Raw genomic sequence first — 25101 nt, 5'->3', positions numbered from 1 at the left:
TAAGAATGACATTTTTTTAAAATTTTTTTTACTAAAATATTTTTTAAATAAAAATTCGACAACATTTTTTTTGTTTAAAATTTTAACACAATTAAAAAAATTTAATTTTTTTTAAAAATTTTTTAAAAAAATTTTAAAACTTTTTAAAAAAATTTTAAAAAATTTCTAAAACAAAATTTTAAAAATTTGTCAAAATATGGTATAAATATGAAATATTGACACAATTTTAAAAAAAATTTAAAAAATTTGAAATAATTTCTAAAAATAATATTTCTGAAAATTTTTTTTTATATATTTTTGTTTCAAATATTTACAGAATTTAAAAAAAAATTTTAATTGTTTTTAAAAAAAATAAATTTTTTTTTAAGAAATTTAATTTTTTTTTAAATTTTTCTTAAAGAAATTTAAAATTTTTTTTTAAGAAAATTAAATTTTTTTTTTTTTAAATATTCAAAAAAATTTTTTATAAAAAATTTTAAAAATCTCATTCCAAAAAATTTAAATTTTTTTTTTTTGGAATGACGTTATTAAAATTTTTATTTTAAAAAATTAAATTTTTTTTTTTTTAAATATTTAAAATTTTATTTCTTTTTTAAATCTAATTTTATTTTAACAAAATTAAAAATTTTATTTTTAAAAGACGTTTAAGTTTTTTTTATATAATAATTTGACAGAATTTGTTGTAGAATTTGTTTTTTTTTTTTTAATTTTTGTCAAAATATGGTATAAATATGAAATATTGACACAATTTTAAAAAAAATTTAAAAAATTTTAAAAAATGTTAAAAAAATTTTTAAGTAAAATTTTGAAAAAATTTTAAAAAATTTTTGAAAAATTTTAAACAAAATATAAAAAAAAATTAAAAAAAAAAAATTTGAATATTTTTAAAAAAAATTTTGAAAATTTTTAATTTTTTAAAATTTTTTTTTTTTGATATTTAAAAAAAATAAATTTTAAATTTTTTCAACAAAGATAAACTTTTGATATATAAATAACATAGAATTGCCAATATTTTCTAAATAAATTTAATTTGCAAAGTATTTGCTATATTAAAAGATTTATTATTATCTGAAGATCATGCTTTTGCATGGAGCGCGATTCTTTTCTCAACTCACCTGATCTCTGCAGTGCATTCAACCAATTTTTCTTAATAAAACTTTAAAATTTGATATTTTAATATCGTTGCTTTTTATTAATGTTTAGATAACCATAATAAATTTTAAATTTTTTTATATACACATACATTTACATTTATTCCATCAAAAACAATATATAAAATTTAAAATCGTAATAAGCCAGCCCTGCATTTGTTGCAAAAAAATTTTTTAGAACCCCTACAGCCAAACCCAAAAACAGATAAAGTGCCAATGGTTTGTTTTGTGGTTTCGATATGTTTTTTGTCCTTAAAGTCCGTCAAACAATTACAGTGAATTTCTCTCGCTCTTTGAGGTGTGGTGATGTATTCAAATTGTATTTCCTTCCCTACTCTTTACTCTCCCTTCATCTCCAGCGTTAGTTTAATCATAGTCCGTTTTAAAGAGATTTCCAAGATCATTAGCCATGGCATTATCATCCATTGCATCCGATGATTGCCATGATAATTGTGTCTCTTGAGGCGTTGGCAACATGGCTTGGTTTTGCCGCTGTTGCTGTTCCCCGGTGAAAGGATGTTGTAGCTGCTGCTGCTGCTCTACTGCTGGTGTCAAACGAGAATGTCGCATTGTCAATAGTGGTAGATGATATTGATGTTGGAGCATTTGTAATTTATGCCAAGACAAAGGATCAAATTGCCGAGCAGCTAATGATTGTCGCTGTAATGGGGATGTTTGTTGTTGCATGGGCAACAAATTCGGTATATGTGCGGCATATTTGGTGCTGGAAAGGTATCCATGGTTGACAAGATCCTGTTGATGTGGCTGCTGCTGTCGGTGATGTTGTAAAGGTGACATTGATCTTAATGCATGTAATCTATTAGCCGCCACAGCTAGATGTGATGGACCACTATTGCTGGTGGTGGCGGTGGTGGTGCCAGCATTGCCACTCTTTGCCGTTGGCCTATCATGACTGTTTGCCATAGCATAGCGCTTCAACCATTGACGTCTGGCATTGAGGTTTTTGTGACTGTTTGCCGATAATTGCTGCCTTCGTTGTTGAAAAATATTGGCTATTGATTTTAAGCGTTTGTCAACGTTTCGTCGCCGTTTTTGTCCCATTGCTAACATCAATGGTTGATGTGAGGTTGACATTCTTTTTGTTGCTATGTTGTTGTTGTCAGACATTTCATCAAAAGTATTTTGCTGCTGTTGCATTTGGTGTAATTTTCTCCTCATTTTTGCCATAACATTTTCCAATTGCTCCAAGGCCTTCCAAGACAATGCTGGCAGTTGCTGCTGCTGCTGAGTAGGATTGTGGTGATTGGCGGCAATGGCCGCATTTTCCTCATTCATTAAAAACTGTTGCTGTTGTTGATGATGATTTGCTTCTTTGATGTCTTCGCCAGCACCAACAATGTCCCCAATTGTTTTATGTAGTTGTTGCTGCTGTTGCGGCAGCCTCATTTGTCTTTTGCCACGATTCGGATAGAAGAGATCATCATATTTGAAAATATCTTTGATATTGTCACGTCTTCCACGATTGGGTACAAATGTCTCATAGCGTTGCAGCAATGAATCAAGATCGGGTAAATTATGTTTACGTCCCCTTGGTGGTATAAATGGATCGTCTCGTGAGTGAAGACCTAAACGTTTCAGTTGTGTTTTTAAACAAGGAAAATTTAACAAGTGCAATTAGAGAGAAAGAGGACAAAAAATAGTTGCAATGATTATTGTGCAAATTATTGAGGATTTATTTCAATAATAAATAAAGAGAGACTTAAGTTGGGGAGACATAATGCTACAAGTTTTCTAATGAAATATTTTCAAGGAAAAAAGGAACACTAATTTAGTCTTAATAAACTCTTAAGTAGGGTACATAGCCATTGGAAGTTTATTTTTTCGTTGTTCGCCATAGTACTTAGTTTCAAAGTTTTTAGTGAAGGCCAGAGGACAGCCCTCAATAAACTTGGTTAACCCTAAGCCTTTCGTGTCGAAGCAGGCCGAGTTAAGGGCGTGGGCGTCGTACGCATGTAACACTATTTAACAACGAAACGGTCGACAGGACGACGAAAATCCAATGGGAGATTCGGATTATGAGAAGAATAGGCTTCTACTGAAAGAAAGAAGAAGGTCAGTATAGCGATCGGTATCATAAGGGGACACAGTGAGACGCTTTCATATATAGTGAGTACAGCGAGTAATTTCTCATATCTGACTGTAGCGGCGATGACTTTGAGATAAAAATACTCCCAAATATTAAATGGTGGTTGTTTTTCAAAATTATCTACTCAACAAAAAGAAAAACTGTGTAGTCCTTAAACTATGAGGTCCTGAAACTATTTTGTCCTCAAACTACATAGTCCTCGAACTATGTTATCTTCGAACTGTGTAGTTCTTAACCAAGTAGTCGTCAAACTTCGTATAGTCTTCAATCTTTGTAGTCTTTAAACTCTGTCGTCCTCAGTATTGAGTATTGAGTCTTCAAACTATTGTATGTTGTCTACAAACTACGTAGTTCTCAAACTATGTACTGCTAAAACTATGTAGTACTTAACGAAGTAGTCCTTAAACTATAGAGTCCTCAAGCTATGTAGTATTAAAACTATGTAGTCCTTAAACTATATGGTCCCCAAACTATTTTGTCTGCAAACCATGTATGTCGTCATCAAACTCTATAGTTCCAAACAATGTAGTCCTCAAACTTCGTGCATAGTCTTCATACTATGTAGTCTTCCAGTTTTATCGTCCTCGAAGAATGTAGTCTTCAAACTTTGTTGTCTACAAACTACGTAGTCTTCGAACTGAGTACTGCTCAAACTATGTAGTGCCTAACCAACTAGTCCTTAAACTATGTAGTGCTAAAACGATGTAGTCGTTAGGTATGTGGTAATCAAACTATGTAGTCTTCAAAATTTGTGGTCCTCAAACTGTGTAGTCCTAAACCAATAATCCTCAAACTTCGCACATAGTCTCCAAACTTTGCCGTCCTCAAAGTATGTAGTCTTCAAACTATGTTCTCGATAAACTACGTAAACCTCGAACTATGTCGTCTTCGAACAGTGTAGACCTACATTAAACAGTCCTCAAACTTTTTACATTGTCTTCAAACTACATAGGTCTCAAACTATATAGTTCTTACCAAGAAATCGTCAATCTAGGTACATAGCCTTCAAACCATGTAGTCTTCAAACTATGTTGTCTACAAACTACATAGTCCTCAAACTATGTACTCCTCTAACTATGTAGTGCTAAACCAAGTAGTCCTTAAACTTTGTAGTTCTCAAACTATGTAGTTGTCCAACTATGTAGTCTTTAAAATATTTTGTCCACAAATTAAGTAGTCCTCAAGCAATATAGTCTTCAAACTATGCAGCCCGCAAAATATGTAGTATTCAAACTACGTAGTCCTTAAACTATGTAGCCTTCAAACTATGTTGACGACAAACTATGTAGTCTTCAAGCTATGTTGTCCTCAAACTATTTTGTCCTATGCAGTTCTCCATAGTTTGAACCATGTACAGTTTCTTCAATTGACCCAAAGCGTGGGCTTTTAGCTATTATTTTTAGCCGAAGATCCATTTTTTTTATAAAAAAAATTGTGTTCAGCGACTAAGCTCATTTTTAGCTCAATGGGTACGTTGCAAGAGCTACCAATGCATCCAGAAAAAGTCACAGTTTAGTGCGGTTTATGGGCTAGTGGCATCATTGGACCGTACCTCTTCAAAGATGATGCGAATCGTAATGTAACTGTGAATGGTTAGCGCTACCGTGGGATGATATCCAACTCTTTTTTGCCCAAAATGCAAGAGCTTGACTTGCATGACATGTGGTTTCAACAAGACGGTGCCACATGCCACACCGCACGCGTAACAATGGACTTATTGAGAAGCTAGTTCGGTGAACATTTTATTTCACGTTCGAGACCGGTCAATTGGCCGTCAGATCGTCCGATTTAACGCCTTTAGACTATTTTTTGTGGGGCTATGTTAAAGCTCATATCTTTACAGACAAGCCCGCTTCAATTGAAGCCCTGGAAGACAACATTGAGGCATTTATTGGTGAAATACCGGCCGAAATGTTGGAAAGAGTATGGCAAAATTGGACTAAGCGGATGGACCATTTTAGGCGCAGTCACGCTCAACATTTGCATGAAATAATCTTCCAACATTAAATTATGTGGACCGTACTATCGATTCAAATAAACACTTAATTTTTTTTGGCTGAATTTTAATGAACTTTCCTATAGCTCTTAAAAAATCACCCTGTATAATGTCTTTTAATAATTTTTTTCTTCAAAACTTCCACTTACCCCTCTTGAGATCATCATCGGCATCGTATTCCCTGCGCACAATGACATAGTGTGGTTCTTCCACATACATGGGTGGCTCCAAACGTCCCGACAAATTCAATTTCTTCCACGAAAACATACCAGGATGATAATGATCCGCTCCGTGTTCGCTAACATTGGCAAATTTCTCAAAGGGATAAAGTTCATGCATGGCCCAATTTAAAAATTGAACTAGATTTTGTTCGGCTGTTAGCAACAGAAGAATATCATCATTGTTAACATTATGTATGTTTTCACTTTGAAATGTGGGTAGTTGCGAAGTTTTGGGTACAACTTCTGAAGATGACAATAGATTGGGCCTTGGCGAAACCTCAGCAGAATAACCAAATTTTTGTGATGGATAATTGAGATTTCTGAAATAGTATAAAAGGGATATGAGTCAGGTTATTGAAAGGTGATGTATAAAAATGAAATGAAATATAGGAGATTCAAAAATTTAAGTGGGACGATGACAAATTTGCCTTTACTTTTTTTTTATTTCGAGTAATATGCCTAAGTTTTGTTTTTGACTTAAGACAGGTCCTGATGCTAAGGCGAGAACGTCGAGTGTGAACATCTTTACCGACAGTAAAATTGCCATAAGGGCAATAACAACCTGGACGGTAAGGTCACAAACAGACTTGCAGTGTAAAAAGGAGATTAACGCCTTCTCTGAGGATGGGAAAAATCCGCATCGTTTGGGTGCCGGGCCATAACAGTGTAAGGGGGAATGAATGGGCAGACGATTTGGCGGTGAAGGCCAGAGGACTGCCGTCAATAAACTTGGTTAACCCGAAGCCTTTCGGGCCAACGCATTCCGAGTTAAGGGCGTGGGCGACGAATGCGCATGCACCATTGTGAAACAGCGAAACGGTCGGTAGGACGGCGAAAATCCTATGGGGGATCCAGATCGTGAGAAGACAAGGCTATTACTGAATGGAAGCAAGAAGATGGTCAGTATAGCTATTGGTATCATAACGGGACACATAGGACTACGAGCTCACTTATGTAAAATCAGTGCGCCAAGTGATAGCATATGTTGGACATGCGGGGAAGATGATGGGACGTTGGAGCATTTCCATTGTCATTGCCCGGCTTTCGCGTCCAACAGATACCAGTACTTAGATGGAGGCACAATATCAGACATGAACCAACTTAGGGGAGTGGCATGGGAAACAATTAAGGATTTTGTAAGTAGCACGAAATTCCTTACTTAAAATTTTTTTTTTCGAGGTTACTTTATAGTTTTTAGAGCGCACAACAAGCCGATTACTGGCTGAGGTGTATGTCCATAATGGCATGGGGTGGATTAACATCTGCACCCTCTTTTCAACCTAACCTAAGGCAGGTAGCTGAGTTAGTAGCGGACTAGTAGTGTGGGAACTCTTTTTTTTTCGATTTCCCCCAAAGGCTTTGGTTTGTCGCTACTATGGTATGCGACATGGTATCCGCCTATGACGCTGAACGCCTGGGTTCGAATTCTGGCGAGAGAAAAATATTTCGGCAGTGGTTATCCCCTCCTAATGCAGACGACATTTCTGATATATTTACTATGCCATTTTAAAACTTCTCCCCAAAAAGGTGTCGCACTGCGGCATGCCGTTCGGACTCGGCTATAAAAAAGAGGCCCCTTATCATTGAGCATAAAATTTAAATCGGACAGCACTCAGTGATATGTGAGAAGTGTTCCCCAGTTTCTTTGTGGAATGTTCATGGACAAATTTTCAGTTTTGTATAAAAAAAAGAAAAATCGCTGCCTTGTTATAAATTTTACTTTTATTGTCCTCAAAGAACCTCATATTGTCCCCAAAATTGTGCTGTCTCTCCAAGTGTTATGTCCCCAAAGTGTGCTATCCTCAAAGTGTACTGTCCCCAAAATATGCTATTCTCTCTATAATGCTCAAAAGAATAGTGTTCCCAAAGTGTACTGTCCTCAAGTGTGCTGTCCCCAAAATATGCCGTCCCCAAAATATTTTTTTTTCTCTTTTAAAACTACAATCAACTTTTTTCTCTTTTTTCCAATAATGATAATCGGACCACCCATTGGCATACGCCTGTTTGTTTTTCCAGTTATGATAGCTTCAGCCAGCCTATATCTGATTGTTATTTTATCACAACACTTTATAAAGCAAGAAACACCGTTAAGATAACAAGACAGCAAGCAATGACAATAAAAAATTTAAAAAAAATGCAACATTGCAAAAAAAAACGGAGAACAAGTACTTGCAACTTAAAAATAATGACAATATCTACACAGCAGTGTAACGAAAATAAAAACACCCATTGAAAGTAACCACAATTAATCACTTTCTTAGCTTACCCCCCCTAACCCAAAAACAAGAAACAATAACAGAAATGGTAATTGGAGATCACCTCTTTGGGTGATCGTATGAAACAAAAAAGGCTTCAAAGCAATCGATTTTTTGGAATATGGGCTCAAAAAACTTCGACTTAATTCATTTTAATATGACAAGTAAATCCCATTAAAGGCTGAAAAATGCAAAGAAAAACAGATCTGCAACTCTCCGCTAAGCAAAGATCGAAGAATCATTGCCATGACCATGGCAGAAAGAGGGAAACTATGTTGACGACTATGCTGGTAGTGTAACCAAATATTGCCAATGCATTGGGATGCAATCGAAAACGTCTTGCTGTCTTAACATTTATGAATAATTGAAAGGAAAACAGAACGAGGAACAGGCTGATCAATCGAACTACTGGTTTTGTTAGGCTTTTGTTGCAACGGCATGAAAAAACGAAAAAGAAGGACAACGAGGATGAACGGACTCTCAGTTTGCCGCTTAGACCAACATCAGATATGAAAGAAACGGCAGAAGACTTTTTTTTACGGTTTGATGTTTACAAATTTCACTTTTTTCCAACTTTTTGAAAAAAATTTCATTATTTGCATTGTGGCCTCCAAAGTGGCTTCGGCTCGTTGGGCTATAGCTGTTTGCCTGACTGACTGACAATTGGCACATTATCGCCCGCTGTAATCAGGGCGATTGGCGGCAACCAGAGACCGGATAGTGAAGACCAACATCCACAAAAAAAAAAAAAAAAAACTAAGGAAATGCTTTGCATGCATTGCCACCGAGGATGATGTTGCCCGAGAGAAAAAACTCACTTTTTTTTCAATTCATATAAAATTTTTTGTGGCGGCTTTTTTTCTGATTATTTGCTCGATGTTGTTGTCGATGTCCACAAATGAATGGACAAAAGGCGTTCAAAGTTTGCTAAATGTTATTGATAAATTCCATATATTAAAACAGATTGCCGGGGCTTTTGTTCAAATTTATTTATGATACATTTCACATGAGACGTGAGAGATGTCGGTGGTACCACCTTTCCATCGATTGCCCGATATCAGCTGAAAATTACCTTTACAACATTGATATGGTCTGTGATATTTCAATTTAAAAAGTGCGATGGCTCGCTCCATGCAACGATAAGAAACAAAGAAAGAAAAAAAAAAAACACTTTTGCTTTTGTAATATTTGATGGGTATGTCCAACATTGCCTAGTGCCTATAATTATCGAAAACGAAAGTGAAGCGAATAACTTTGGTTTGCTTTTTACTGGTATAGGTCTTTCTGCATAAAATTATGTCCAAAGCTCCTCAAGCCAGGAATTCATGTTTTGCTTTGGCCTTTGAAAAAAAAAGTGAAATACATGATCATTGCTATGTAGGCTGCCACTAGATTAGGAGGAAGAACTACAATTCGTGCAAAATTGTAGTTATTACTCGAACACTTTGTTCTATATAATTAAATTAAAAATATATGATGCACTAATCTACAGATCAGGTTTGTTTTCCAAGGAGAGAAGATATGTAGTTCCCACAATGCGAGTATGGCAATTGTATAACAGGATCAGAAAATAAGAGATTATACGAGTAAAAATGCATTTAAATTGGGGGCGAACCGCAAACACCCAGCACCATGAATGCTGTTTTACACATATAAGATGAGTTTCTGTCTGTTTTATTTTGATGGAAACAGGAAATAGGGTCTTACATTAAATCATGCTATCAATTTTAAATGGGGCTATAGGGACTTGGAGATCGATCGAGTCCAAATTTTTCGCCAAAATTCTACAAAATCGAGTGAATATTCAGATATCTAGGAGCTTTAAAAGTCAAATTGATTTACATGGATGCTTTAACTGCTTCTGGACCTATCTGGGACGCATATGGGTGTCATGAATGTACTTCTAAGATCATAGGAGGTCAAAAAATCTCCTATATGGGAGATTAATGAGAAATGGATTAAGTCAGCCATGACAGGCAAACATTTTAGTATTTATAATTTGTCCACTACATGCCAATAAAAATCGAATTGGCCTACCTCTTACCTTACTCTAGAGAAAGAGAGAGAAATGATCTAAGAGAGCTGTCCTAATACCCGTCAACTTTTGAGTATATTTCCTCCCACTCGATTTTAATGGACAGACAAAAATTTAGCCAAAAAAAACCAAAAAGAGCTCAAAATGTAAAAAACCAAAATTTTAATAGAGATTATCATAAAACCAAATATTTCGTTATACTTTTTCAGCGTTAGACGGATGAATATCTCATAAAAAAAAAAAAATAAATAAAATATGTTGGTCACATTTCTTGACAAGAATACCAAAAATCTCCATTCTGAAAAAGATGTTTGCCAAATCAGCATTTTTAGGTAAAATGGCCGTAGAGACATCAATCCTTGGATGGCGTAAAAAAATGTTACAAGTGTTTTGGGACACCCAGGACTAACGAGAGTGTGTTTTCAAATTGAGGGTTTCAGCTTTGCGTTTTGAGAACTCGATGGGGATTTCCAGTTTTTTTTTTGTTAAAAAAAATCTATCGAAAGCACGCTAACTTCTGAATGAGTAAAGCTACCCAGAGGGCCAAATGTCTGATGTCAGACGAATCTGAGCAAATTCTGAAGTCTTCCGACAAGAATGTCTGTTCGACATTCTGAGGAAATTTTTGTTCCAAGAATTCTGAACGAGGTCTAACTAAATGTCTTTTTGTTAGATTTTTTGTACCCATCACCATAGGATATGGGGGGAATATATTCATTTAGTCATTCCTTTTGCAACACATCGAACAATCAATTTCCGACCCTACAAAGTATTTCGGATCGTCGTAAAATTCTAAGACAATTTAACGATGTGCGTGTGTCTGTCCGTCCGTCTGTTGTAATCACTCTACAGCCTTCGAAAATTGAGATATTTTTGATGCACGCTGGTTAAGTTCTTGAACGGGCCAAATCGAACCATATTTGGATATAGCTGCTATATAGACCGATCTGCCGTTTTAAGGGTTTTATGCCCATAAATGCTTTATTTTTCATCCGATTTTACTGAAATTTGAAACGGTGGATAGTTTTAGGCCTCCCGACATCTGACCTAAATATGGTTCAGATCGGGGTATATATAGATATAGCTGCCATATAGACTGATCTCCCGATGAAGGGTCTGCCTTTTAACCGATTTCGCTGAAATTTGAAACAGTAAGTAGTTTTGGGCCTCCTAACATAGGATCCGAATGTGGTTCGAATATGGTATGGATCGTATTACATTTAGATATAGCTGCCATATAAAGCGATCTGCCGATAAAGGGTCTGAAGCCCATTACAACTTTATTTATTGCCTGCTTTCGAAGAAATTTGAAACAGAGGGTAACTTTAAGCCTCCTGATATCTGACCTAAATATGGATCAAATCGGACAATATTTAGGTATAGCTGCCATATAGACCGATCTGCCGATAAAGCCCATAAAAGCACTATTTTTTTAACCGATTTCGCTGAAATTAGATATAGTGAGTAGTTTTAGGTCTCCCGACATCCGTCCCAAGTATGGTTCGAATCGGACTATATTAAGATAAAGCTGTCATACAACCGATCTCCCGATAAGGGGTCTGAAGCGAATAAAAGCTTTATTTTTTATCCGATTTCGCTGAAATTTGAAACAGTAAGTAGTTTTAGGCCACCCGCCATCCGACCTAAATATGGTAAAGATCAGACTGTAGATCATGTAGACCACCAATGTGCTGGTTAAGGGTCTAAAGCTCATAAAAGCTTTATTTATTACCCGATTTTGTTGAAATTGGAGAGTTATCCAATTTTCACCGGATTGTGACGAAAGGGGAGTTCGACCCGGCCGAACTTAATGCCGTTTTACTTGTTTACTTGTTTATTATTATTTTTTTTTTTTTAATTTTTTTGATTTTCTTGCGACCATTCGGAAGGATTTCTGAGCCACTTACCCACTGTTTGTAAGAATTTTTGTCGGATTCTTTTGTCTTCTTTTTTGTGGCAGATTTTTTCCACCGGTAAAAATTTTTCCCAACAGTTCGAAAGAAATTCTGAATAATTTCTGAACTTGATATTGAATGTTTGTATCTTTTTAACACACTATCACAGGATGGGGGTATACGGATCTAGTCATTCCGTTTGCAACACATCAAAATATTTATTTAAGTCCCCATAAAGTATATATATTGTTTATCGTCTCAACATTCTAAGTTGATCTAGCCATGTCCGTTCGACCGTCCGTCTGTCGACATCACGGTAGCAGTCGAACGCATAAAGCTAGCCGCTTGAAATTATGCACATATATTTCTTATTGATGCTGGTCGTTGGGAATTGTCAGTGGACCATATCGGTTAAGATTTGGATATAGCTTCCATATAAACCGATTACCCGATTTGTCTTCTTGAGCCCCTATTCGATTTTGCTGAAATTTAGAACAAAGACTTGCATTACGACTTCCAACTTCCATGGCAAGACCGAATCGGTCTATTAACAGATATGACCCTCATATAAACCGATCCCCGGATTTGACTTCTTCATCCCTTAGAAGCCTAAATTTTTACCACCTCATAGTGCTCTGTTATAATTGTATAAAGTCCGGTTTAAATCGGTCTACAACCTGGTATAGCTCCTATATAAACCGATCTCCCAATTTGGCTTCTTGAGCCCCAGAAGGCGACAATATTTGTCCGATTTGGCTGAAATTGTGCATGTAGTGATCTGCTATGACTTTCCACAACCGTAATAAGTAAAGTCCAAATCGGTTTATAACCTGATGTGCCTCTCATATAAACCGATCTGACGATTTGACTTCCTTAGTCCTTACAAGCCACAATTTTTGTCCGATTTGGCTGAAATTTTGTTTAAAGCGTTCTATGACGACTTCCAACAGCTGTGCCAAGTACGGTCCAAATCAGTCTATAACCTGATATAGTTCCCATATAAACCGATCTCTTGACTATGCTTATGCGGCTCCTAAAGGCTTTAATTTTCTTTCCATTCCACTGTGCAGCGAGCCGCAGAAGATTTTCACAGCTGAATGCCTCATAATTGTCGATGGTATTAGGTAGGACATGAGGAGCAACATAGGCGAACATGCTAAGCTCTGTCCCACAGTAGCCTTCGCAGAATGCCTATAAATGGCAAATTTAGTGACCGATGTCGCTAAAATATGATTTTCATTTCACTCTTTGGCAGTCGAACTGAGTATTGTCGAAAATATATTTGAATATTGCCGATCTGCCGATTTGAGGTCTTGGGCCCATGAAATGGGCTTATAAAATTATCACGACTGACGAGAAAAATTATGACAAATGAATCTAATCATCAATCATGATTTTCTCTCGAGTCGTGATTTTTTCTTGAATCGTGATTTCTTTTGTGAGTCGTTATTTTCCCGGCAGTCGTAAGATCTTCGTTAATCTTATGTGAGAATGTGTGAGTAAAATTTTTGTCTCATGGAATCTCCAACACTGTGCATAAGGCCATTCCAAAAACCATACAGCAAGCCAAGACAAATCAGATGTAAAAAGGGTCTACTAGAGTACCAAAGAGTCCTCTCCACCTTTTGGACCTGTGGGGCAGGATCTGCCAAAGATTTGGTCCCTAAACTCAAATACCATTTCTTATAGACCCATATTGTTCTGATTGGTCTATATCCCCCTTTTTGTGGTTCTGGGAGTAGATTTTCTCTTAAACCTATAAAACCATAGAAACCCCACCAATATTTGCAATATTTTAAACAGTTTCGAAATTCAGAAAAAGGAAACTTTTCCATATCTATTATTTATTTTATGGATTTTCTACATAATTGAAATGTTTATAAACATTTCTTTTTTTTTCTCCAAGCAACATTTTTGGTTGTTTAAATAACTTGTGTGCCCCCTTGCAAAATATAAGTCACTGTGTGAATTGTTGGTTGAAAAATGGAAAAAATATAAATTTTTACACACTTTTCACCAAATACAATGCAAGCAAAAACAAAAGAAAACTCCACCTCTTCCTTGTGGCCATAACTAAAGATCGATTTATGGACTTTAAGTCTCCACTCCAATGCGGTGAGAAAATATGAACCACCAGTTTGCCGCCGCCATAACTAAAGGCTGGAAGTGACAACCGCCGGTCAAATATTTAACACAGCACTTGATGGGGCATCAGAGAAGCTCATTCATCTCTTGGCGGCTGCAGCGGCTAAAGTGTTTAACTTTTTAAGCCATCCAGTGCAAAGAAAAAAAAAATACAAGATTAGGAGGGGCTGCAGCTGATGCATGCAGCCTAATAGCGGCTTCGAAAACATCCAAGTGGCAGCCACAATTTGGAGTTGTCAGACTGAGGGTCTTGTGTTTTTCTTCTTCTTCTTCTGTGTATATGCAAGTAGACTGCTTCGTTTGGGGGCCACTAGAGATAATATTTTGTAATGCTGCCAAAAAGAAAATTACGATGCTGTATCACACTTGAAGACCAACCGCCGTAGTCATCATCATCATCATCAATATGATCCAGCCGGCAAACACTTTCACTGCAACCTTGACGTATTTCACTGACTTTTTTTCTGCATTTTTTCTGCAAAGCCTTCAAAAATCAAATCTGCGTTACTAAAGAAATGGGTCTTGCATAGTGTTGCCGTTATGGGAATTTGTTATGAAGAAAAAATTTCTTGGTCGCATTTTGGAGAAAAAATTTTTTTTGGATAATTCCAAGTAATCAAACTTTTAATAAAAATCTAATATTGGGTTGCCCAAAAAGTAATTGCGGATTTTTTAAAAGGAAGTAAATGCATTTTCAATAAAACTTAGAATGAACTTTAATCAAATATACTTTTTTTACACTTTTTCTCTAAAGCAAGCTAAAAGTAACAGCTGATAACTGACAGAAGAAAGAATGCAATTACAGAGTCACAAGTTGTGAAAAAATTTGTCAACGCCGACTATATGAAAAATCCGCAATTACTTTTTGGACAACCCAATAATATAATCAAACACACTTAAAAATATGAAATTCTTATTAAATATTCTCTGAGAAGCATGTTTTCCCCAATTTAGAAATCAAAATCAATTTTTTTTTACCTTTTGTTTGGTTAAAGTTAAGGGCTCAACAAGTGACCGGTTTATGTGGGAGCTATATCTAAATCTGATCTGATATGGCCCAGACGCAATCCCGAACTACCTACATCAATATTAAGTGTCTGTGAAAAATTACAAGTGGCTACCTCAACGCGGTCGACCGCTATCGTGATTTCGGCAGACGGACCTCGAAATATTGATCTTAGACCCCAAAAGTCTTGACATTTAGTGTAGGTCGGTTGGGATTTTAAATGGGCCATAGCAGTCCATATTTAGATATAGTTCCCATATAAACCGATCTCCAGATTTGACTTCTTTAGCTTCTAGAGGGCGCAATTCCTATCCGATTTGGCAGAAAGTTTGCACGTTACGTTTCGTTATGACTTATTACGACTTCCAACATCTGTGCTAAGTATGGTTCAAATCGGTCTATAACCTGATATAGCTGTCATATAAACCGATCTCTCGATTTGACTTCTTGAGTCTCTAAAAAGCGCATTTGCCGTCCAATTTGGTTGAAATTTTGCATAGTAACTGTTTATATGACCTTAAACATACGTACAAAGTATGGTCCGAATCGGTTTGTAACCTGATATAGCTCCCATATAAACCGATCTTCCGATTAGACTTCTTAAGCTTCTAGAGGGCGCAATCCTTATCCGATTTGGCTAAAATTTTTAACGTTACGTTTTGTTACGACTTCCATCATCGGTGCTGAGTATGGTTCAAATCGGTCTAAAATCTGATATATCTCTCATATAAACCGATCTCCCGATTATACTTCTTGACCCTCTATAAGGCGTTACTCTTATGCGATTTGGCTGAAAGTTTGCACGGTGACTTTTTCTATGACCTTTAACATACGTGCCAAGTATGGTGTGAAGTGGTTTGTTGCCTGACATAGCTCCCATATAAACCGATCTCCCTATTTTACTTCTTGAGCCTCTAGAGGTCGCAATTATTATCATCTTTAGCTCAAAATTTTGCACAATGACTTCTCCAGCGACCTCTAACTTACGTACCATATATAATTCAAATCGGCCCAAAACCTGATATAGCTCCCATATAAACCGACCTCCCAATAAGAAGTCAAACTGGGAGGTCGGTTTATATGGGTGCTATATCAGGTTTTGGGCCTCTAGAGGGCTCTAGAGGACGCTATTCTTATCCGATTTAGCTGAAATTTAGCACAGTCACTATATTCATGACCTCTAAAAAACGTGGCATATATTGTGTGAATCGGTCCATAACCCGATATAGCTCCCATACAAACCGATCTCCCTACTTTACTTCTTGAGCCTCTAGAGAGCTCTAGAGGACGTTATTCTTATCCGATTTTGCTGAAATACCGTCACTGCATTCATGACCTCTAATAAACGTTCCAAATATATTCTGAATCGGTCCATAACCTGATATAGCTGCCATATAAACCGATCTCCCTAGTTTACTTCTTGAGCCTCTGGAGGGCGCAATTCTTATTAGATTTAGCTGAAATTTTGCACAATGACCTCCAACTTACGTACCAAATGTGATACAAATCTGCCCAAAACCTGATATAGCTGTCATTTAAATCGACTTCTCAATTTAATTTTTTGAGCCCCTAGAGGGCTCTAGAGGGCGTAATTTTTATCCGATTTTGAAATTTTGCACAGTGACTTCTTCTATGCCCTCTGATAATATGTCTCAAATAGGGTCTGAATCGGTCCATGCAAACCGATTTCCCCATTTTACTTCTTAGGTCCCTGTCTGGCGCAATTCTTTTTTTGCACACGGGAATCTATTGTCTTACATGGCAACACTGGTCTTGTAACCAAATTAACCTCAAGAAGGCCACAAAGCCACATGGCATAGCACACACACACACACACTCACATACACAAAACTTTGTAGACTGGGCCATTTTTATGGTGTTATTCATCTTCACTTTTATTTTTTGGCATGTTGCGGTTTTTTCGTTTTCAATGAAATCCTTAAGGCGACTGGCTGGTTGGTGTATGCGCATGCGCAACTACAGTATAAGACATTCAACACAGAGTGTGTTGGCGACCAATTAACCAAGTTTTTTTGCATTCTTTATTTTCTTTTCACTCTCTTTCACTACCTTTTCATTGTTTCTGTTGCCAACTCACCTGTTCACATTGAGGCCACCGCGATAATAGTCCACCTCCTCCTCTGGGCAATTTTCATTTGCCGTCTGACATGCTTTGTTCGTGGAATATTTCAAAGGTCTTAGGAATTTGTTCCAAACCATTGAGCCGACATTGTCCTTTGCATCAGTGTCTGGTTTAGTGTCTAGATCGGTGTTAGCAAATGATGGAGGGAAAGCATAGGCTCCTGCAGCAGCCTCATCATCATCATCATCATCTGGATCCTCATCATCATCATCGTCAGCACTCTCTTCTTCAGCTTCAATGTCGGCGAAAAAATGTTGGCGATTTGCTGGCGAGACAATGGCCATATCGTCAGTCATCTTATGGCTATTGGGGTTCAGCCATTCATTTGAATCATATTGCTCTTCCGCAGAGGCATCATGGTAATTTTCTGCTTCCTCCTCATCATCTGCAGCTTCTAGATCGTCGTCCTCCTTTTCCCCTCCAACAGCTGTGGCTGTGGGGTGGTGTTTGAAATTACTGGCGCTTGATTCCATTTTCAAGAAATTATTATTGCCAATGTCATATGGCTGCTCGTGGTGCTGGTCGTGCCTTGGCGGCTGCTGTAGGGCATTTTTGTTATTCTTAATTGCTGCCATGGGTTGCAGCAATGGAGCGGCGATAGCATCTTCAAAGGCCAGACGCTCACGTTTGTGTAAAGCGAAATTCTTGGGCCACAAGTTCTTGAGATTTTTCAGCAACACCGAACCCTGTACAATGTTGCCGGTGCTTCCACGCTCTCCTTGGGCCAGTATGGCAGCATTTCCCGATTCAGAGCCACCTTCACCACCTTCTCTTGCTTTGTTGAGACTCTTGACTAGGGCGGCTTTTGGAGTTTGTGTTGCCTCCAAGGATGCCGCACGGGCGATAAGCGATGGAGGTAAAGATAATACCGCCATACATTTACAATAAATTGTCAGTATGGCCAAAAATAACACGGCCAGCGTGATCTTCATGGTGAACTTGTTGGCTGTTGAATGTCGTCTGCTCTAAAACAAAGCCCAAGAAAACACCCAAAAAAAAATTCCTTTTGATTGCCGGAATCCAAGGTATTAACCTTGTAGAAGCTGCTTTTTTTCCAAGGAGTTGGTTTTGTTTTGTTTTGGTGATTTGACTACAAACACCACCTTGGGTGTGTGTATTTGTGTGACCACAACCAGTCAGGCAGTCGCGAGAGCGTTTCACGTTCTGTTTCTTTGTGCGATTTTCTTTAGAAACTGAAAGTTGTTTGTGAAATTTATGCTGCTTTTATACCAATTTTTCATATTTTGCTTCTTTTTTTTATGACTCCTCCAAATGGTTCATCTGAACAATGGGGCCACCCAATAAGCCTGCAAGGGTCTTTGGGCTTTTGCGTTCTGCTTGGTCTAACTCTATGGTTCTTCACATGTTGGTAACTGCATTGCTGCGTGTTTTCCTTGTGTGATATTCGCACGATTCCTTTGGGGATCACTTTCGTCTTGTGTTGGCTAGTAGCAGGAGCTCCTCCTACGTTTATGTTCTCTCCCTCTCTATTTGTTAGAATATTTTCCTGGTTTATGACTATCGTGTCATTGTGAATGGTCAACTTGCTTCTTGGCTTCCAGTTATTTACTTGACCATATGTTGACATTTACTGGCCATGCGTGAAATTAAATGTGTTGTTGTAGCAAATCATACAAAGGAAATAAACTCCCACTTGTTGTGGTATTATTAGCTGGCATATATGAAAGTGTCCTTTTATATTAAGGAGCAATACCCACCTAGTTTTATGATGTTATTCTAGAGATGTCAGTTTGTTATGATTTATCACTGTAGCATACTTTAATATTGATCTTTAAATTTCTTCTCTTGGAAAATATGAGATTGAGAGGTTGAATCATAAAGGAATCTTAGGTGAGTAAACAATTTCTTTCATGAGACTTTAAGGGGAGAATTTTGGTGTGGGCATCGCAGAAGGACTATTTATAAGTGGCAACACGAAGTCGAGGAAGTATCGTTTTTTCCCCTAAGACAACGAATCGCTCTTTGTAACTTTAAGACGACAAAGGTGGGTGTCGTCTTAAAGCTCGGCCGAGACGAATCTTATATACCATCCACCATGGATCAAATTTGTCAAGGCCTGTGCCCTGTGTCTCTATATATTCAAATCACTTTGAATGGTATGGTGGAACGCGATTTCTGATCAAAACCTTTATCTTAATCAAACTTTGTCAAATTGATTAAGGGTCCCTACATACTCAACGAATATCAAATACTAAACCTCAATAAAATTGATTAGGGTGCCCCTAAATATCCAACGGCTATTGAGTACTGTGTAGGGCAGTCTTAAAAGACACTCAGACAGTGTCTTTTGAGTCTTTTCACTCTCCTTAGCGCAATAAGAGAGAATTAACACTGTACTCAAGGATATCGTTTAATATTTCTGATTGACACAATGTTTGTTGAATTTAGAATACATTTTGCCAACATACGAGGGTTACGTTCGAACTTTTTCGCGGTATATTCCCATGTTCATTATTAACGACCTAATGTCCTCGCTTTGTGCGAAACCCAGGTGGGTGAGGATTCTGATCCACGGGATTTCATATTCCAGGGTATCACACTCTATCTCTTCTCATCCCCCACAGAGGCCTTGTGCTATATGTATGTAATGATATAGTGTTCCATAGGCAGCAACACCTGGGCTTACAAGATCCGGAATTTAATTCCATTTGGGTTAGATTTAGGATTGAACACACATACTTTACTTCGAATTTATATATTGAAGTCCAAACTCGGCAAGAGAGGTTTCTTTAAACGGCTTTGATTCCTTTTCTAACTCAATTACTACAATCTTAGAGGATTTTCTGGACAGTGAAATCGTTGTGTCAGACGATTTCAATGTCCACAACTCGTCTTGGCTTTCCCAGTCGGGACATACGACTCCGGAGGGTTAATACGCCGAGCAATTCGCCGCGCAGAATGGCCTGATGCAAATAGTGAATGAACCGACACACATTTCATGTATCGAAGAGCACCAATATAACACTCTTGACCTATTCTTAACATCTCACACTGAGAAGTATGAAGTTAATGTGCTTGCGCCTCTTGGTAATTCCGATCACTGCACCATTTCAGCGTCCTTTTCGTATTCTGCTCTTTGTGCCGCCTCTTCCCCAGCCCCGAAGCGTTCAATTTTTGTATATCAAAGAGCACGCCTGGCTGAGCTCAACGATTTTTTCCAGCAGTTTAATTGGAATATATGTTTTCTAAACGGTGACATAAATGCTGCTGCCGAAATGGTGAAGGAAGTAATATTAATAAGAATGAGATCGTTCTTGCAAACTAAGAATCAAAGGATAACACTTGGTTTAACCGGGCATGCAGAAATGCTGTCAGATCATAAGAGGATGCATTTAGGATTTGGCGTCTGAACAAAAATGCCAATACCGAAATGCTGCGCAAACAGACAAGAACTTCGTGTGTCAGAGTACTTAGACACGGCAATTTTCTTTACGAACAGCGTCTCCGTGCCAAAGTTATTGCTTCTCCGAGGTGAAACAAGAGCTTTTAGTCATTCGTCAAAAGAGTAAAGGGCAATTCCAACACTTCTTAAGGATGAGTTACTCACTGACCCGGTTGATAAGGCTAATCTACTGGCTGAAATGTTTGTAGGGAATTCTTCCTTGCCGTTTAGCAGTCAACCAGGTACTCACTGACCCGGTTGAAGGCTAATCTACTGGCTGAAATGTTTGCAGGGAATTCTTCCTTGCCATTTAGCAGTTAACCACTCCTCATGACTGATAGTGTACCTAGTTCGATGCCTCAGATATTCTTTCGAAAACGTAGAGGTAAAAGGGTCCTTGCGGACCTCGACGTTACTAAATCTCCGGGCCCGAACGGTACCCACCAGCACTTGTTCTTTGTAAGACTTCTTCGACGCTTGCTCATCCACTACGCAACCTTTTCAACCTTGCATACCGTGCGGGAGTTTTCCCGGCGCGTTGGAAGGTTGCGAACCTTCAACTCATCCCCAAAAACGGTGGGGCGAACAACCCTGCGAATTACCGGCCAATTGTGATATGCTCCGCGCTCTCCAAGGTTATGAAGGGTATGGTTAACCATCATCCTGTCAGATACTTACAATCTTCTTAGCGATAGACAGGGGAGACCTAATGGCATTTTTGTCGGAACAATGGAGTCGCTCTATCCACCAGTTTGGTGAGATTAAGGTGGTGGCTCTGGATATCTCCAAGGCATATGATAGGGTCTGGCATTGTACACTTTTATTAAATCTTGTCGCTTTTGGAGTCGGTAATAACTTCCTTCAATTTATATCGAGCTTTCTCAGAGATCACGCTATGCAAGTTGCTGTAGATGGGTTCCCATCCGAAGAGTATCCATTGTGACACAAGGTTTGTCCTTTCCCACCACCATAAGATGATGGTATACGAATCTAGTCATTCCGTTTGCAACACCTCGAAATATTGATCTAGGACCATAAAGTATATACATTCTTGATAGTCTCGACATTCTGATTCGAACTAGACATGTCCGTCCGTCTGTCGAAATCACGATAGCGGTCGAACGCGTAAAGCTAGCCGCTTGAAATTTTGCACAGATAGTTAACATTGATGTAAGTCGTTGGAGATTATCGGTTCAGATTTGGATATAGCTCCCATATTAACCGATGTCCCGATTTGACTTCTTGAGCCCATGGAAGCCACAATTTTTGTCCGATTTGGTTAAAATTTTGAACATAGTGTTCCGTTATGATTTCCAACAACTGTGCCAAGTACGGTCCAAATCGGTCTATAACCTGATATAGCTCCCATTTAACCGATCTCCTGATTTCACTTTTTCAACCCCAAGAATCCACAATTTTTGTCCGATTTGGAATTTTGCACATAGTGTTCTGTTATGACTTCCAACAACTGTGCCAAGTACGGTTCAAATCGGTCTATAACCTAATATAGCTCCCATATAAACCGATCTTCCGATTGTTCTGTTATGACTCTCAACAACTGCGCCAAGTACGGTCTAATTCGGTCTATAACTAGATATAGCTCCAATATTTTAGCAAAATCGATGGTGGGGGTTCTCAAGATTCAGCCCGGCCGATTCTCATCTGCATCACCCTTTTACTTGTTATTATTTTCATTGACGATCTATTGGGTCAGACTTCGAATCCACTCTACTCATTTGCCGATGACTTTAGTCTGTGTCATTCATATTCATTCAACCATAGGCCAAGTCCTCAAGAAATTGTGTATAGGAGGCGCACTATGGTTGAGACGCTCTCCCAGGATTTGTTGGCCATTTCCGAGTGGGGTAGAATGAACTGTGTAGACTTAATGTACAGAAGACCCAGTGCTGTTTCTTGTCTCACAAGCGCTTCACTGACCCACTACAATCGTCGATATCTATCGACGGTATAGATATTGAGCAGTCAGACACTCTTGATATTCTGGGCATGAAGATACAATGTGATGTCCGTTGGTCAAAACACGTATTTGAAGTGTCGAAAGAAGCATTTAAATGTTTGGGCTTTCTTAAGCGTTGCAATAAATATTTCACCTCTTCTGATCTTTTCAACGTCTATACTACATACATCAGGCCGAGCATGAAATATAACTCTCATATATGGGCAAGAGCTCCAAAATCATCCTTGGAGCTACTTGACCGGGTTCAACGAAGAGCGATGGTGTTGATTGGGGACAGCAGAGTATCCAACTCTATTGCTTATCTTGAACATCGTCGGAATGTGGGTAGCGTTGTATTGCTCTATCATTATTTTCATGGCGTGTGTTACAGGTATATTCGTCTTCTTATCCCCGATATTAGGATGATCACCAGGAATACAAAACTTGCCAGAAACTCACACCCGTTTGTAATTGTCGGCTAGTCGACCGAAACATGCATTACCGAGAGAATTCAATTTTTCGCCCGAACCATTCGTATGTGGAATCGACTTCCGGCTAATGTCTTTCCGTGTGTGCCAGGGATATTCGTCTTCTTATCCCTGAATTTAGGATTCGGACCATAAACGAATTGAATGCTGAGCTTTGTAGAAGTCACTGTGTAAAATTTCAGTTCATTTAGATAAGAATTGAGCCTTGTAGGGGCTCATGAAGCAAAATCGGGAGATCGGTTTATATGGGAGCTGTATCAAGCTATAGATCGATTCAAACCATATTGGATACGTATTTTGAAGGTCATGGGAGAAGCCGTTGTACATAATGTCTGCAAAATCAGATGAGAATTGCGCCCTCTAGAGGCTCAAGAAATCAAGATCCCAGATCGGTTTATATGACAGCTATATCAGGTTATGAACCGATTTGCTCCATACTAAGCACAGTTAGTCATGACAAAACACCTCATGCAAAATTACAGCCAAATCGGATGAGAATTTCGCCGTCCAGCGGCTCAAGGTGTCAAGATCCAAGATGGGCGGCTTATATGGCACCTATATCAGTTTATGTACCGATTTGCGCCATACCTAAGACAGTTGTTGGAAGTAATACCAAAACACCACTTGCAAAACTTCAGTCAAATCGGATAAGAATTGCGCCCTCTAAAAGCTGAATAAGTCAAGACCCCAGATGGCAGCTATATCATGACATATCATATGAACCGATTTAAATCATACTTAGCACAGTTGTTGGAAGTAATACCAAAACACAACTTGCAAAATTTCAGTCATCGGACGTGAATTGCGCCCTCTAGAGGCTCAAGAAGTCAAGACCCAGGATCTGTTTACATGGCAGCTATATCAGAACATGGACCAATTTGGCCCATTTACAAACCTGACCGACTTACACTAATAATAAGTTTTTGTGCAAAACTTCAAGCGCGTAGCTTTACTCCTTCGAAAGTTAGCTTGCTTTCGATAGAAAGACGCACGGACGGCCGGACAGACGGACGGACAGATCGACTTAAAACGACATGACGTTCAAGAATATATTGGGTTGCCCAAAAAGTAATTGCGGATTTTTTAAAAGAAATTAAATGCATTTTAAATAAAACTGGAATGAACTTTAATCAAATATACTTTTTTTAGACTTTTTTTCTAAAGCAAGCTAAAAGTAACAGCTGATAACTGACAGAAGAAAGAATGCAATTAAAGAGTCACAAGCTGTGAAAAAATTGGTCAACGCCGACCATATGAAAAATCCGCAAATACTTTTTGGGCAACCCAATATATACATTATGGGGTCTTACACGAATATTTCGAGGTATTACAAACAGAATGGCGAATGATTAGTATACCCCCGATCCTATGGTGGAAGGTATAATAAATAAAGCCTAACGTTCCACGATTGCTATACAAACTAATCATCAATGCTAAGAACAACAAAAACTAACATTTCCAGCTCTTCTTGTATGTAGGCCTCATTGACCTACTGCAAAGTGACGGGCTTTCTTTTAGTTTGATCTTTAAATCTTTTCGTTGTTTTTCGCACATTTTCTAGCCCGAAATCATATTCAATGCTTTCTATTAAAAAATAGCATGGCAAAAAACTTATAAATGTTAGGCAAGTGTGTGCTGTTTTTTTAAAAGACTTTGACTGTCATGGTGGATCACGTGCTCTACACCATACTCAATAGTCGTTGGGTACGCAGAGCACCTTCATCAATTCTACAAAGTTGTGTATAAGGATGCATGGCGTATCAGAAATCGGGATCTATCATGCCAGTCAAGGTGTTTTGAAAACCAGCACACACTGGCCTAACCTTTATATTTTGGAAATTAATTAAAAATTTTCAAAAACTGCATCATGTTTTTAATTGGACCAATTAACAAATTAATTGAAAATTTCGAAAAATTTCAATAATTTTTTTCTTACAATTCTTTCAAGAAGATTACAGTTCTTCCCTTAAGAAAAGAGGTTTATGTAACATAACATCCACCTCTGTGGGAGTGTGAGCGATAAATAATGCATATAAGCATTTGCAGGTCTACATGTGTTCCCTAAAAAGCATAGTTCAAAATACCATTTCCATTTTGATATTTCCTGCTACTTAACCAAAAAACACAACGAAAAACTAACTGTAATGGTTCACCCCCATTTGGTTTTCCCACAGCCCACATTCATCTTTGTCCACAATAATTATGCAATCAGAAGCTGTAGCTTTAACACTTCCTCCTACGGTGTTATTTTGCTGGCCAACACTTAATGCCTCTATTTAAAGTTTGGCCAAAGGGGGAA

The 25101-nt window shown here is 37.9% G+C and overlaps 2 protein-coding genes across 3 annotated transcripts in view; one reads left to right on the top strand and one right to left on the bottom strand.

Moving 5' to 3' along the window:
* Positions 1 to 25101, top strand: part of LOC106089089 (probable serine/threonine-protein kinase DDB_G0282963) — a 535104-nt gene that overhangs the window by 427420 nt on the left and 82583 nt on the right. The gene's annotated exons all lie outside the window — the stretch shown is intronic.
* Positions 1214 to 18123, bottom strand: LOC106089109 (uncharacterized). The gene is made up of 3 exons (XM_013254881.2): positions 16910 to 18123; positions 5404 to 5795; positions 1214 to 2737 (listed from the first exon to the last, which is right to left on the bottom strand). Exons 1-3 carry the CDS (start codon positions 17884 to 17886, stop codon positions 1518 to 1520), a joined length of 2589 nt encoding a protein of 862 aa, XP_013110335.2. The 5' UTR covers positions 17887 to 18123; the 3' UTR covers positions 1214 to 1517.

This window comes from Stomoxys calcitrans, chromosome 2 (genome assembly GCF_963082655.1).
Source record: "Stomoxys calcitrans chromosome 2, idStoCalc2.1, whole genome shotgun sequence".
NCBI lineage: Eukaryota > Metazoa > Arthropoda > Insecta > Diptera > Muscidae > Stomoxys > Stomoxys calcitrans.
The sequence above is the reverse complement of the archived record's forward strand: the minus strand, read 5'-3'. Positions and strand labels throughout refer to the sequence as shown.

Bases quoted from the DNA above. Each gene is read 5' to 3' on its own strand.
- LOC106089109 (XM_013254881.2), bottom strand. From the start codon at position 17,886: ATGAAGATCACGCTGGCCGTGTTATTTTTGGCCATACTGACAATTTAT. The intron at 5,796-16,909 runs GTGAGTTGGCAA...ATACTATTTCAG, and splicing joins GGTGGCCTCAATGTGAACAG to AAATCTCAATTATCCATCAC. The intron at 2,738-5,403 runs GTAAGTGGAAGT...TGAAACGTTTAG, and splicing joins CGATGATGATCTCAAGAGGG to GTCTTCACTCACGAGACGAT.